The sequence below is a fragment of the Stegastes partitus genome, unplaced genomic scaffold (genome assembly GCF_000690725.1).
Source record: "Stegastes partitus isolate 25-593 unplaced genomic scaffold, Stegastes_partitus-1.0.2 Scaffold1783, whole genome shotgun sequence".
NCBI lineage: Eukaryota > Metazoa > Chordata > Actinopteri > Pomacentridae > Stegastes > Stegastes partitus.
The window spans coordinates 106,222-122,177 of record NW_007579514.1 but is presented as its reverse complement, the minus strand read 5'-3'; the positions used below and the strand labels follow the sequence as shown (position 1 = coordinate 122,177).

General features: G+C 39.2%; 2 protein-coding genes across 2 annotated transcripts in view; one reads left to right on the top strand and one right to left on the bottom strand.

Annotated features, from left to right (window-relative positions):
• Positions 1-419: 419 nt before the first annotated feature.
• On the bottom strand, positions 420-12,144 carry snrpa1 (small nuclear ribonucleoprotein polypeptide A'). The gene is made up of 9 exons (XM_008302264.1): positions 11,966-12,144; positions 10,828-10,975; positions 9,404-9,482; positions 6,718-6,764; positions 6,512-6,614; positions 5,945-6,024; positions 4,387-4,462; positions 3,235-3,328; positions 420-977 (listed from the first exon to the last, which is right to left on the bottom strand). Exons 1-9 carry the CDS (start codon positions 12,045-12,047, stop codon positions 817-819), a joined length of 870 nt encoding a protein of 289 aa, XP_008300486.1. The 5' UTR covers positions 12,048-12,144; the 3' UTR covers positions 420-816.
• A 2,597-nt stretch (positions 12,145-14,741) lies between these two features.
• Positions 14,742-15,956, top strand: part of LOC103372586 (mucin-5AC-like) — a 68,432-nt gene continuing 67,217 nt past the window's right edge. Inside the window, exon 1 of the mRNA XM_008302267.1 lies at positions 14,742-14,851. Within this exon, the coding sequence (XP_008300489.1) occupies positions 14,742-14,851 (110 nt within the window). The remainder of the gene's footprint in view (positions 14,852-15,956) is intronic.

Genomic DNA, 15,956 nt, shown 5'->3' with positions numbered 1-15,956 from the left:
AAGTGAAATTAATGTTGTTTCTCTGTAATAAATACCAGTAATATTTTCTAATCTATTTTCTATCAGCTGCAGTACCAGCAGTGTAAACGAACTTGACAGCAAATCACAGCCAAACCTAAAAACATATCTGTGTGTGTGGATTTTCTCATGAAAGAAATAAATAACTTGGATTGCACCCAGCAGGGACGTGGATCCATTTTTTTGTATCATCCACAATTAACATAAATATGGTAAAAGTAAACATGTCAAAGCAACATAGATTTAGCAGCTGAAACAACATCCATCTGTGTGTGCAGATATCCAAGTTTCACCTTACAATCATAATTAAGCAATGTGAGTAAAGACAGTTCTCTCCTGCTCACCTGGCTGGACAGCCTTAAACAGAACCCTGTTGCAGAAGTAACTGAATTACAATTCAATATCTTTACACACCTTATTAGATTTATTTAACCGTTGTGACCTTTCTCAGTTCTTTAGGAAAAAAATGCTAGAACACTTCATGATTTTTAATTCCCTTCAGTGATTTGTCAGAATGGTGTCTTTATAAACTAATATCAGGGGTGCACTCAGCAGTACATCTGTTTAATGTATGCAACAAATTAGACAACCTTGGCTTAGCATAAGAAATGTACAAGTTAAAAAAAACAATAATCCTTTCAGCAAGCTCAGGAACCATTAATATGGGACTCTTCATCCATCACTAACATCTGTTTAATGTATGCAACAAATAAGACAACCTTGGCTGAACATAAGAAATGTACAAGTTAAAAAAAAAACAAAAACAAGAAAAACTAAAAAAAAATCCTCTCAGCAGGCTCAGGAACCATTAACATGGGACTCTTCATCCATCTCTTCATCATCCTCCACTTGATCCCCCTCATTCATCTCTTCTCCAGAACTGCCTCCAATATGTGCCTCCATCGGTACAGTGTCGGTCTCTTGCTCTTCTTCTTCCTCCTCCACCATCGCAGCCTGACCTGGTTTGACAAATCATATGGGTCATTCCAGAATTGGGGAACATTATGCATCCCAGCCATGAAATTTCATACAATCCATGTACAAAATATTAAAGCATGCAATGTTTGAGTAAACTGTACTTGTCCTGAGACCAAATTTAAATAAACTGGGAGAAAATGCTGATTCAAAATGTTTTTTTAATACCAAATATGTCTGAAGTAACCCATAAAATGCATTTTTTTTCTCTTGTCCTGACCCCAAGATGACCAAATTGAATCTCAATTAAAACAGTTCAAATACATTTTACATTATTTACTTTTGTATTATTTCGTTAATAGATGTCGCTTGTAATTGTGGAAACATTTGTTTTCATCAACATAATATTTTAAATTTTAATAATTATGCGAGGAATCTATGTCCCACAACATGCATGCAACCCTGTTACCCTGACATTTTTAGCATAGTAGAAGAAGGAAACAGTGAGTCACATGACACAATGGAATTAACATCAAAGAGTTTCCCAACAGCACAGTCGTAGAGCAAAGGGTTGCATCTCCTCCAGTTCACTCAGAATTTAAAAAAAAACAAACACTTATTTATCATTCAGTTAAATGATTTGCATAATCTAAACTATTTAAACATATTAATAAACTTTACAGATTGGATTATAATCATAAAGGGGGACTAAAATGTAGTTAGATAGATGGATGGAGTTGACCCAACATACAGCACACCAGAAGAAGTGCAGTGACACGATCCAGAGGTTGTGGGGAAATGGTGTGCCCTGCTGTATGAGGGCCACATCTACCCAGGGATCATCCAATAGGTGAATGAGACTCACTGCCAGGTGAAATGTACGCACTGAGTGGGGGAAAACCACTTTTTCTGGCCGTTGAGGGAGGATGTCCATTGGATATGGTGACCATCATTCCTCCACCCAAGTCTGTTACCTCACACGTGGCCATTGCAAGAGACATGTGGAATACTCTGGTCAGGTATGAAGTGTAAATCTGAATATTAGAAGATAGCTGCCTGAAAACTTGCTTTCTGCTTTAGTACATCTATGTATAAACATGATTCTGTTAATAAGCTTGGTATCCAGCTGTCAAAGGTAATTTGAATGTTCCAAAATCAGTGTTCTAAACCAGATGGTAAGTGTCACCCAAGTGTCAGGTGAATTTGTTTAGAAGCCTGGTGTTTTAGATTGGACAACCATTTTCACATTCCCTTTTGAACCTTGGCTGTGGAAATGTGACCAGTTCTACTTGGCCATAACCAATGTTTATAAAGCTTGCACCGCTAATTTTTTTTGCACAAGTCTTTACTAATATTTTTAACAGGGTGTTTTGTTCGTTTGTTTGAGGCAAAGTGGCAATTGTTTTCTATTGGAGAAATAGTGCAGACAGCAAACGTTAATGTTAAATGAAAGTCAAAGTCATTTATTTGACATATTTACATAATGATCTATATTCAAAAGTAATGCAGCTGTTCAACCCTGTGACTTAATGCAACCCTGTTACTCTAATTTCAACCCTGTTAGCATATCATTTTCATTTTTAAAAAAATCATAAATGAATTTCTCGGCTCACAAGGGTTTGAACTATTGATCTTTAAAGAGTTTAAGTAATTATATGCATAATGTGTTAGAGCAAATATTTGAAAATTAATACTGAAATAAATAAAGTGAAACATGTCAATATTGAAAAGTTGGGAAAGGTAGATTTCAAAATGTACTTAATTTAATCTAAATCAAGTCATATCTGAATTCCAATGGTTATTCTGTTACAATGTTACTTTATGTACCTAATGGTGAGGGAATTATACTTAAAAAATAAATTAATCTACCTTTTTCAGGTACCTGAAAGTTGGTAACAGGTCGGCACCAAATATAGCAAATAACAAATAAAACGTACAATAATTTTTGATACCCAAGCTGAGTCAATCAAGCTTTTGATAGTTGATTACCTATTATTGATGAATACATAGCAGAAAATTGAAAAAGAGAAGGTTTATTTTTCAAAATTTTTGAAGCCCAAATGTCCTCCAACTCTGGAATGACCCATATCCAACTATTCATCCATACATGTCTCAAAATATATTGAGGTTATAAAAAAAAAAAACAAAACAAAACATATTTTTCTTGGTTTTAATTTCATGTTTGTAAAACTGGGACTACAGATGGAAACTATCAAGCATGCTATAAAAAAAACAAAACAAAACAAAAAACAGGTTCCGCCTTTGAGTTCCAAAAAAAAAAAGTAGTTTGTTAGCACTGACCTTGTCTGACGTCTCGGCCCGGGATCTGACCAGCCTGCAGCATCCCTTTCAACCTCTCCACCTCTGCCAATGATGAGGCATTGGCGATGGCGTTCTAAAATACAAACATTCATGTCAACATCAGCTAACACAGTCTGACAAATTCTGTTTTCACTATGCCCTTAACATTCTGCAAGTCCAGTACATAAGATGTAATGGCTTATGTAGGTTATTTCACTACATCAATGGTGCTTTGACTTCACTGTGGTTATAGTATCATTATATAACCATTATTTAATAACTCTGATGAGTTTAAGCCAGTTGTCATCTAGTTTAATTGTCGTTGCATTACTGGAATACTTCTGTCTGCTATAGGATGCTCTTTGATGCCACACCAAAGCCGATCAGTTAGTTGACTGATGCAAATAGATCAAATAGATGTGAAACTGCATTTATACCTCTCCATTGAATCTACACTGTTGGTATGCCTTAGTCTAATGTGCACATCTCCAGAAATGTACTAACACATCTTGATGATGCAGACTGCAACAACTGTGATTGCTCTGCTGGGCAATATTATGCTGTGTTTGATTTGTGGAAAGATAATCTGTCAGTCCTAAAACAAAATGTAATAGGTTGTACATGCATTGGGCCGGCTCATAATGCAAACGTATTAGCTAGTGTTCTGCCAGTGTAGCCATATGTTTGTTTGTTCTTTTTATAGATCTACCAATCTGTGTATAGCCTCAAATGACCTCTCTCTTTTATGCAGTGCAGTACGTTTGGCATTACTCCAACATTTATTCACTCAATCCAACATTAGCCTCTCTGCTTCAGGCATCATTATTTAAAGTACACATGTGGATAAAATTGACGGTACCCTTCCGTTAAAGAAAGAAAAACCCACAATGGTCACTGAAATAAGTTGAAACTGACAAAAGTAATAATAATAAAAAAATAACTAATAATAAAAATCAGACATTGCTTTTGAATTGTGGCTCCACAGAATAAAGAACAAACTAATGAAACAGGCCTGGACAAAAATGATGGTACCCCTAGAAAAGATGACAAACAATGTCACCATAGGGACATACTAAACTAAGATGTGTCCACTTTTGCATCTGCTCACTCTTGATGTTTCACTAACTGTCAAAACCACAACAACAACTGAACCTTGATGGCTTCCACATCTGCTTCAGAGGGCCCCGTCCTCTTCTTCTCAGGCTGCGCTGCCATTCCAGGAGTGAAGCTGAAAGGAATATACCTCATTTAGACAACATATTCACACATGTGCTTCTCTGACCTCTCAGTGTAGTCATTCTCATGTGTAGTATCTTTTCTTATTCAAATAAACAGACAGATTGTCCAAAGACAGCAGTCCCAAGGAACACCACGGTGAATACTTCTGGCTTCAGGTTTAAATTGCTGAGTTGAGGCCGATTTAAGCATTAGTGTAATATACCAATTAAGTGAGTCTTTAGTGCAGAGCCCACAAGTTTACAATGGTTTCCCTGCATTGACATGTATGCAGGTTATAACGTTGGGAACTTTGAACGCACATTGTCAATACAAAAAGGCAGCTGGTACTTATCCACGAATGATCACCATGTGTATTCCAATGTACAGTGGTATGCAAAATACCCACACCCATTACTGTGAACAGTTAGAGTAAAAGATAACTTTTCTTCCAAGTCATAAAGTTACACATTACACATTTCTTTAATATTCTAAAGCAAAATTACCATTTTCATTTCCATCTTTCACAGTTTAACAACCAAAACACTAAAGGCTGCAAACCAAAAGTTCTGTGTTCTGTGGTCATGGTCAGTAATTAGTGACGCCTCCTTAAGTGTCACAGCTTGTCAGTGCTTTTTGTAGCAGCTTAGAGTAAGTTCTTGTTTGGGGGAGTTCTGTCTCATTCTAGGGCTGTTTGACATGCAGTGTTCTTTTGAAGTCTTTCCAAAGATTCTCAGTGATGTTTAGGTTGGGCCAGTATGAGGGCCATGACAAAGCCTTCAGCTTACACTACTTGGAAGTAGTCCACTGTGGATTACAATTTCTGTTTAGGATCATTATTCTGTTGCATAATCCATCCTTTTTACACCTTCAGACATCAGTGTTGACTTCCAAAACTTGCTGATATTAAATTACACATTAATTTTCAGAGATCTGCTTAGCGCCCATGGCTGCTGATTGGTAGCTTAAGATTTATGGAATATTCGTAAAGCTTTAAAATTTGCATCACCTGAACTTTCCTGACGACGACTGAACAGGTCATAACCCTTACAAGCTACAAGCATACTTCGAAAAGTTCTGGGGAAAAACGCAGTAATTGTCTATTTCCAGTGACGCTTTCTAATGAGGAACTTTTTGAAGTACCCTCATACTCACTGTCTGAGACTGTAAAACTTATGACAGCTCCAATCTCTTGGGGTGTAAAACTTGAGACACTGTCTTATCCACTCTAAATTTGGACCAAAAAAAAACCCCCAATACCTTAATATTGTTTAAAATGTTTAAAAGAAAGATTCATCTTTAACTTTATGCCTTTTGGAGATCAGTTCTTCTCCTTACCTAACTATTCACAGTAACAGAAATATGACCATGCTACTGTACACAGATGCACTGTTTATGGCCGGTAACAGTGTATTCTCTGCAGTGTGTAACCCACTTCATGAGCAAGGATCCAGTGATTCTGAGAGGCTGCTGTCTAACAGGACTTTCATCTTACGTTTTCGTTCGCCTGGCAATATCCTTTGCAAGTTGAGCACCTCGTTTGCCCTTGAACATTTTCTCTGCCTCCTGGCGTTCCTATGACAATATCACACAGTTATAGTGAAGACTCTTGTTAATAACAGTCAGAGCTTTCATCCAAGTGGAAGAAGACCATTCAAAAAAAGAAATCACCAGAAATCCTTTGGATTTTTAACAGGACATTCTCTGCAGGACAGAAGAGCTTTAGTTTTGTTAATTGATCAGATTTATATAGCACTTTTCTAGGCACTCAACGAAGCTTTACACTGTCAATTATTCATTCACACACATTCTTTCCGGTGGTGGTAAGCTACAATTGTAGCCACAGCTGCACTAGGGCAGACTGACAGTCAGTTAACAACCACTGCGATGCAAAAGATATTCTGCCACTGTAATGTGCATCTGCTGTTTCAGCTTCCATCTTAAATTTCTATCAAATATGACTCAACTGATGCAAAGCGTCTGACTTCTGTACAAGGCCACTGAAGACAGTATCACACAATACTTACAATATGATGAGGACCTTTGTTTCGTCACAACTTACCTTTAGCTTTACCTTCTGAAAGTCAAGCACACGGATTTGTGGGATTTTGTTGATGACATAGAGCCTGTAATGCTTCTTGTTTGTCACTGGATTCCTTAACAAGCTGAAATATTGATAATTATTACAACAGACATGTGGGATCATAATGAAGTAGTCCACAAGACAGTGGCACATTCAATTTATCTCGATGTATTACTGATTCATACCTAAGAAGGGACAGATTCTTCACTGTGGCCAGTGGGTCCAAGTCACCCTACACAGGGAAAAAAAAAAAAGAATGATTCAGACAAAGACACTGTTGGTAAGACAGAGAGGTGAGGTTTCTACGGCATTTGATGATACCATACCACCTCGAAGTCCCATTAACATAAACGGACAATAATCACAGTGAGTGAAATTACCAAGAGCAACCAAGTACAATGACATGCACACAGTCCCTGTTCAACTGAGCCTCATACAACATCCTCCAAAAACAAAATGATGTGGCTGATTCCAATCAGCTCGTGTTGACATTGGCTGAGTATAATATACACACACAGGGTGCAATTTACATGCAGGGTGTAGCATATGTGTATTTACAATTTCAACATGGAGCTTAAACTGGAGCAGAGGGCAAACAACACATTCTGTGTCAGTCAGCAGCCGGGATGACCACACTGTGACATGGACGATCACCCAAAGACCCAGCAGCAGCTTCCACAGTGGAAGAAATGCTGTCTTCAAGATCGGAGATGGTGTATCGGTCAGGGCAGGATTATTTTCTTTAACATCTATGGGGTTGTGCACTGTGAATTTTTCACCCAGGGCTGGACTGTCGACGCAGAGTTCGAGTTCAAAATCCTGAGGTGCAAATGATCTGACTCGTGGCGCAAGAGCCTGTTGGTGTTTCAACTGCACTGTGCATCCAGGCGCAGCATGGGGTGTACGTACAGATTTTTGGCCTCAACAACAACAAAAAAAAGTCACTTCCACCTAGTCGACACACTAGATTTGGCTGCCTGTGACTGTTGCCCCTTTCCTAAAAAGTTCAAATTGGAGGGTTGTTCTGACACAGTTCAGGAAGTTCAGCACCCATCTGCAACTGTGCTTGACATGCTTACAGAACAGGACTTCCAAGGGGCTTTCCAAACGTGGTAGGAGCATGGTGAGGAGTGTATTGCTGCATATGACGACTACTTTCAAAAAGATATCAGTCAACTTTAAATCCAGCAAGCTTTTGGCTTTTCTGGCAACATGCTGCTCTTTTAGGCCATTTCTTTAGTTCATAATATGATTAAGAACTGGCAGATAAACAGAATGGTAGGGGGTGAGTTGAGGTTAAACAGACCAAGAAACATTTCTGACTTTATGGAAGAGTCCTCAGGGGAGTAAAAAAAACCAAACTTTTTGCAGTCCTCACTGCAAAATTATGCAACCCAAGTTTGCAAATGAACATCTAAAAAGCCTGATGCATCACGGAAACGGTGCTAATTTTTTTAACAAAGACTATTATGAACAATTTTTATTGAATGAATAAAAACTAAACTATAATGTTCTACATGGACAACAAGCAAATGAAATAATCATACTCTTAATGCAAAGTGTTTTTAGTGAACTGCAGCATCTGTGGAATTACACACTGCAGCTCGTATAAATTAGAATTTTACTGCTATTAATGAAGAAGCTTTCAGGAATGTTACGAGCAAGGTTTTAATGCCACCTGGAGGTTCTTGAAAGACTTAAGAACTAAACTCATCAAAAAACTACAATGAGAAGCAGCAGCAAAGCAGTTGAGACAGTTGAGTTGCTGACCTCAGACCAGCTGCTCCGATACTACTCCATCCACCACTAACCAGCACACTGGTACTGCACCCTGGTCCTGCACCCTGATGACATTGCCACCACCAATGCCTACATCCTACACTGAGACATCAGCACTGCGAAGCAGGTGAAGCCCATGAACCCCAAGGACTTCCTCACTGGACTGGTGTGAGGTGGACTGCACAGGGGTACCCAACCACATGAGAGCTGACCACATCCTTGTTGCCATGCCAACAGATGCAGCCAGACAGTCACAGAAAGATGCAAGATTTGCCAGGTATGCATCAAGGTTAACAAAAAAGAAAGTCTTTGGAAGTGCAGGTCCTGTGATGTGGCTCTCTGCCTCATTCTAAACAGAAACTGTTTTGAGGAGTAGCATAGATTGAAAAAATAAATGAATACAAGAAAGAATAGTCACTTATAGGCACTTCTTATTGTATACAGTTGTAAGTAGTTTGATTTGTACCTTTGATACATTACATTTTGCACAGCTGGGAACTCTGCGAATGCAAAGCAGTGATGTAGCTCTCTGTATTATTTTGTACACAAGCTGTTCTGAAGAGTGGCAGCTAAAAGGAAAGAAATAACTATAGAAACATAAGCTTTTTAAGGGAAATCTCTCTATATAATTTGATTGTATGGAAATTTTACATTTTTATGTTCTTATCCACAACCTATGTTCACATTTTCAACATTCAAAATGCTTTATTGAGCATGTTTGTGTTGACAGGTTCTGTCTAAAGCTTACTCCAGATATTCACTCAAGGACATTTAACCACTATTAGCATTGTTGTATGTATATTTTTGACCCATTAGACTTTGTTCTATTTATATAACAACCCTATGAAAGAACCAAAATGCATTCATTTTTATTTTTTTGTGTCATGAAGATGCATGTGTTTCAGTGATTCCATTATTGAAAACTCTGAGTTACAGCAGTCGTTGGAAACTCACAATCTGAAAGGTTTTCACAAGGTAACATTCTTATTGTTGTGGCATATCAGTGTATGTCTGTGTACGCAGCATTCAACATTTTGATCACAAATGTGAAAAAAAGGAATATTCAGCGAGTACTGTTGCTGTTGTACTCACCAGCTCCTGAATGTTGTTGCTTGTGAGAACCAGTTCTGTCAGACTTGGCAGCGACTGCTCCAGATTCTCACCTATGCGACTGGAGCAACATGCAATGGGGTTAGCAGCATATCGTGACCAACTTCAGGCCAATTCATGGTTTTCATGTGCTGTGTTTTGTCAGCCGGATTTGAATCTGAAAGTGGATGCGCTTATTGCACTCCATGTCATCCTACAATAGGTCTGTATCGGTCAGCTGCAGACAGTTACATATTGACCTGGGACAAACACCAGGGCTTCTGTGAATGTTTTATTAAGACTGTCACTTTGCACTTTTAAAATGTTATAGCTGCTGATTACAGATCAGGCTGTAGCACAAGGTCAGTGATTATTTCTGAGGTGTGCCAAGCACAGTGGGTGGACATAGCACAGGCTTTCTGGAGAAAACGTCCCACTATGTTTCAACAAGCTGTCGATGGAGAGCATGAACAAATCAAAGCACCTCCAAAGTCCAGCAGCATCAATTTCAATTACAACTCTTACAAATAGATTACAGGGTGTAGATGACTGAGAATCTCTTTGCACAGCCTCCACCTATTTTCCTGACGTGCGGTCTGCAGGCAAAATGATAGGGCTGCATATGGCTATTTGGGGTCCATGCAGACCCCATCAACTTGGATAGAAGATTAAATGTATGGCCCTTTGTAAAAACACAGAAAGCATGAACTGGCTGTTATGCAGGACAGTGTAATGCCTGTTGAGACTCCAATAAAACTGAGCTTAAATAAATCAGAGTTCATCTAAAGTTATGCAAGAAAGCAAGTTAACATCAGACACTGTCAATTATTATTTCACTTTAACAATCATGTGGAGTCATTAATAAAGGACACTGAATTAACATGGGCTATATTCCTATTAATATATCGAATGCAAAATGACACGTTTTATCCAGAGTCATTACATTTTCAAGCCTATTAACGACACTTAAAAACGCCTTGTCCTTGACTCATTTCACTGGCCTCCAACTACAGTTCTGTGTTGTAGAACATTAGCTCAACAACTTTTATGTGTCCAAGACAGCAGTACAGAGTGGACAACATCCGAAAACAGCAGATTATTCTAGGATTGAACTGAAAATATGAATATATGGAGTGTCTATGAGGGTTTACATTGGAGGACAGACCAAACAGGTATCTGACGCTGTAAATATGGAAAGGTATGGAGAAGAACTATTCACATATGTTCCAAGCCAGAGTGAATTTACTGAATGACATGCTATGTTAAACTCATTTAACATGTGCTTAAAATAAACTGCTTACCCATTAACTATAACCTTGTGTTTATTTTGGATCTACAGAAATAACTGAAATTCTCTTTGGGAAATTTGAACATGCAATATCAATATACATTCAAAACATTTAGAAAGTGTTGCAGCTGAAACTTACCAAATCCTGTTGTTGTTCATTAGCAATGTTTTCAGTCTTTTAAGCAAAGGGAAGCCATCCAGTTTTCTGACTTCATTATCAGAGAAATCAATAGTATCAAACTGATCCAGAGTAGCTCCAAGATTTTCAAGAACTGGAATCTTATAACCTGGAAAAATAAGGGAAAAAAATTAAATATATAAATGGTGTGGTATTGATGGAAATTACATTAACAGCAAGAGTGTCTTGAGTGTAACAAACAAGGAAGATGGCATGGTTGATAGCATGAAAAAAAAATTAACTGATGCATGTAGATTTATTTTTATGTAGCCAGTTTTAGTTTTATTTGGTCTCTTATGGTTTCTTTTGTATTTGCAGAACACCAGTTCATTGGTGCAAACCCTGGTTAACAAGTACAGCTCATAGCCTGATCTGATCTGTGTTGCCCAAAGTTTCAGTCTTCTGGTATTTCCTAAGTGCTGACAGGCAAAGGACTTTTTAACACAGCATGGAAAACATAAATGAGTTTTATTTGCACAAAGTAACTGAATTATTTCACACAAACCTAAAGTCTTGCTGTTGAGCCACAGCAGAAACCACTGATGTGCAAAGGATGTGTTTTAACACAGAAGCTTTGCACTGAACTTGTGAATTAAGGCTCATCTTCCAATATGCACACAGTAGAACAACTCACCCCCTATGGACTGTATGGCTAATATTATTGGCCCCAATTCATTTATTTTCTAAAGGAAACTACTTTATTGAGAAATGATATGTTAAAAATCCTTCCTGTCTTAAGAAGCAATTGGGAAATATTCGTAAAATAACTACATCTTCGTCGGGGTGCTAATAGTTTTCTTCTCAGCTGTATGTAGGTAAACGATGCTAACTTTGAATATCTGGCTCTGGTGCACTTTGAGAAAATAAACATCCGTGTTTCTGCTCGCTTCATTCAAACCTTCTCCGTGGGGAACGAACAAATAAACACCGTGCTAATGCTAGCTACACTGTACAGCAGCTGTAAACTGGGCTACAGACATGTTTTGACATTTATATCGGAAAGTAGGACCACTGCTCGGTTCGGAGGGAGGCCCGCGTAAAGCACGAGGAAGCTCCCAGAAAGAACACAGGCCCGTTTAAGAAGGAAACTTAGACCAACCTCGTAAATCCAGCTCCCTGTCTCTCACCGGGTTGGTGTATTGAGCAGCTTGCTCGATCAGCTCTGCAGATAATTTAACCATGTCGCAGACAATAACTTGTTAGTTTGCTAGCAAAACGTCTGTGTGTGCGCCCAAAGCTTTATCACGCTTCTTCTGCCGCTTTGTCTTCTTCTTCTGGCTGGAGGTTCACTGGCGGTCAGCGAGCAGACTGACGCACTACCGCCACCCAGTGGCACAGCGTGGATCAGGATGTGAAGTATGAGCAGCTTCAAATTCATATCCTCTCAATCAAATTGGTTTTCCTAAGGGACTGGAATATAACTTTAGCACTCGCTTCTTGAGTTGTTTGGTAGAATATCTTTTGGTCATCACAGATATTATATGATGTCAAATTTTACTTGAGTTTTTCTTAAGTTTGAGGTTAACTGTTTATTTATACACAGATTGGGGGAAAAAACACCAAGCTCAAGTGATGCCCACGGCTATAGTACTGCCCCACACTGCATTTTGATCAGTTTATTTATTTGTTATTGGGCTAGGCTGTTAGCTTATACTACAGAATGACTGTGTGTTTAGTTAGATAGTTTCTCCTGTTATTTTGTCATTAGAATATATTTTTTTGTATTTTTCTTAATAACATTCACAGACATCTCAAGGTCCCCCCAGCAGCTCTCTGTGGCCCTCTAGTGGGCCGTGCCCCCCCTGTTGGGAACCACTGCTGTACAGTCTCTTCCTCCCCACTGTAGTCACATCTACCAGCCTATGTTGTGTTTTGCTATTTTGAACAGAGTACTGCTTAATCTGGAGTCTAAATTTGACTCTTGATATTATTGTTTCCTCTCTCCCACTTTCCTTTGCACTCTGCAGTACCGCCTTCCTGTCCTCTCCTTCAGTGTCTGCTTGATGATGCTTTTGATTTGTGACCTGCTTATGTTAATTTCCAAATCAATGAGTATTTTTTGTGGCTTTTGTCTGCCATTTAATTTCTCTAAATACCAGTGTGTGCTGGTAAGTCCCATAAATTGGATTTTTTGCAGTGATTTCTTTAATTCTACTGGGATGTCTACTGTTTGTTTCTGCAAACTGGTAAGTGAAGCACTTGATGATTGTTCTTAAAGGTCTACGTCCATTGTACCACTAACAGCATACTATCATATCTCGTGAGTAGATGAAACATTTATCCCTGTTTCCCTGTTGTGACATTGAATGACTGCTTTGCTTAGTTCATTTCCCTGACTATTTGAAGCACAAGTGTAGATTTTTAAGTTGCTGATCTGTGGACCCTATCTGTAAAATAAGCACCTTGTCCTTGTTCTTTTCTAGGAATGTAAAATGTGCTGAAGTATCTGTGGCTGTAGTGTTGGAGGTGAAACTGCTGAACTAATGTTGGATTGATCCAGCTAAAGCTCTGTTTGTGTGTTACTGCCCACCCACAGCTTATTGTTTTCCTGCTCTCCTTCTCCCAGCATGGTTTTAAAGAGTCCCATGTTGGATGATCTTGACTGTGTACTTGCAAATTAACCAAGTAGTTCAGTGATATCTGTGTCCTCCTTATTTCCAGGGGCATTTCTCCCATTTCATGAGTACTGATGCTGTTAGAGTAATTTTAAATGCTCCTGTGTGTAACCTTAACACCTGACACTGGATATTATCTGGCTTTTTGCTGCTGACCCATATACCACACAACCATATTCTAAAGTTGCCTGAGCTACACTGTTTTAAACAGTTCTCAGGGCAGTTCTATCTGCCCAACACTCGCTTCCCATTAAACACGAAATCAGCTACAGTACTTTCTTATATTAGTCCATTCTTTTCTGAATATGAGTAGCCCAAATAATCCTTTCATCAAACCTTATCTCTATGAACTTTAAGTGTTTTACTCTTTTCAGTTCTTGATTACACAATCTTAGTTTCACCTCTCGTCCAATTCTATGTCAATTCTATTGTCTTTGGCTTATCGACGGAGAATTTAAAACCCCATTCATGGGACCATTGTCCTACTTTAGTAAAAGCCTCCTGCAGTTTCTTTATAATGAATTCCAGATTTCTTTCTCTCTTTTATATTGCGCCATCATTGCGGAAAAAATAAAAGTAAGATTCAAGATATGGGCAGTTGAAATAGCCACGATAACGATGATAGAATTGGGGATGTTAATCATTATTGAACTTCAAATGCAAGATGCAAACACTGCTAAAACAACCCATGAGAAAGAGCAGCTGATCCGTTGTGCTTTGTCAACAAGAGTGATAGCAACTAATAAAAGACAATTGAAACCACATCTACCATTCAATCTTACTCACCTCACTATCAATGGATATGGTTTGACAACCGTTGAGGGTTCAGAGGGCAAAATTATTCAAAGCAACCTGTTTAGTGAAGGATGCAAGAATAGAGGGTCAGTAAAAGTGCAGATTAACTGAGTTACTGCACTGACCTGGCTACTAATGAATTGATAACCATTAAAAGGGCCCTGAGAATGGTGACACAATAAAAGAACAGCAGGCATCAAGAGGTTCCATCCTCATTGCAGGGGGCATCCTATCTGACCTCACTGCTCCAGGGAACCAAGGATATGGTCCAACGGAGAGATGGTATCAACCACAACCACCGGACCAGGATGGATGGAACCAGGGCAGCAGATGATACCTTAAGTGGAAAATAATGCTCTCCAGGCTGAACACCAGACACTGCTACACCAAGTGCAGCTGTAGCAGGCACGTGCAGATAGTCTGGAAAAAGAAAACAAGGAGCTCAGGAGATCACACCAAACCCTTATGACACTCTTGGCAGCTCAGATCATCAAGACGGGTGACTGGACCAAGAAGAATCTTGCATTGGTGGATAAGGAGTGTATCCTCAAAGATCAGCTGGAGGCTGCTAAAGCGTAGGAGAGTGGTCTCAAAGACCAAGTGGAGATACTTGAGGTTTCATGAAGGACCCTCATGAATCGAATAGAGGCTCTCAAGAATGAGGTGAATGCCCTAACACAGCATTTGGCTGTGTACATTAAGCTGAGAGGAAGACTGGGGTATCGGGATTGAAGCTGTTCATCACCCAAACCAACTAAACCTGGATCCCTCATAATCACTACTATATACTTATAATAGAGTGAGCGTGTCGCATAATGATTACACAGTCTGCTGGAAAACAAGGAGTTGGAACAGACTGTAACTTTGTTTTCAAGTTCAGCTTTAAATCAGCAAATTCCTTTTGAGACAACTCCTTTAGTTTAGATGGAGACTTTTGTATCTTTGTGCATATATATATATATTAGAGATGCGCCGATCCAATACTGAGTATCGGTATCGGACCGATACTGGACGAAATTACGGTATCGGATGAGATCCTTCACAGTGGTAACTGGCCGATCCGATACCGCCACACACACACAATCCTGCCTTCTGACACATCCACGTGTTCGTCTGCTCATTGGCTACAAGTTTACAGCTTTAGAGAGTGTCTGCAACCCGACTGTCGAATCTACAAGGGTGGGACTTGTGCGGACCGGGTTGACTGTCTGAGACACTCCATTGGCCCTTCAGGCTGTCACTCACCCCTAAAGCCCTCCTATTGGCCAAACTAGGTGTCAATCAAAAGCTGAGACGTCCGCTGACTGTAGCGCTTTCAGCGCGATCTAATATAGATTCAGGCTGATTTTGCCAGAAGAAATGAATAAAACAGCCGGAGCTGATCTCAAGCTGGGAAGACATTACTGCAGAATTTGTGCCTTTGAGGATCTAATACATTTTACGGACCGAATTATTTTACGGGATGATGTTGACTGGTTGTGTCCGGACAGAATGAGACCAAGCTGGTGAGGAATGATCGATGTTTGAGCTGCAGAGAGCCTTCAAAAGTAAGAAAAGTCAGATTTTAACATTTTGCTTTTCTGCACAAAAAGCTCTTTGTGTCAACGCTGTGGTTGCTGCAGGTCAAAAAGGTTTATATCATCGGAAAGAGGAGACTCTGAGCTTTCATTTGATGTGTAT

Bases quoted from the DNA above. Each gene is read 5' to 3' on its own strand.
- snrpa1 (XM_008302264.1), bottom strand. From the start codon at position 12,047: ATGGTTAAATTATCTGCAGAGCTGATCGAGCAAGCTGCTCAATACACC. The intron at 10,976-11,965 runs GTTGGTCTAAGT...TTATTTTTCCAG, and splicing joins CAGGGAGCTGGATTTACGAG to GTTATAAGATTCCAGTTCTT. The intron at 6,765-9,403 runs GTGAGTACAACA...TTCCCTGTGTAG, and splicing joins GCAACAACATTCAGGAGCTG to GGTGACTTGGACCCACTGGC.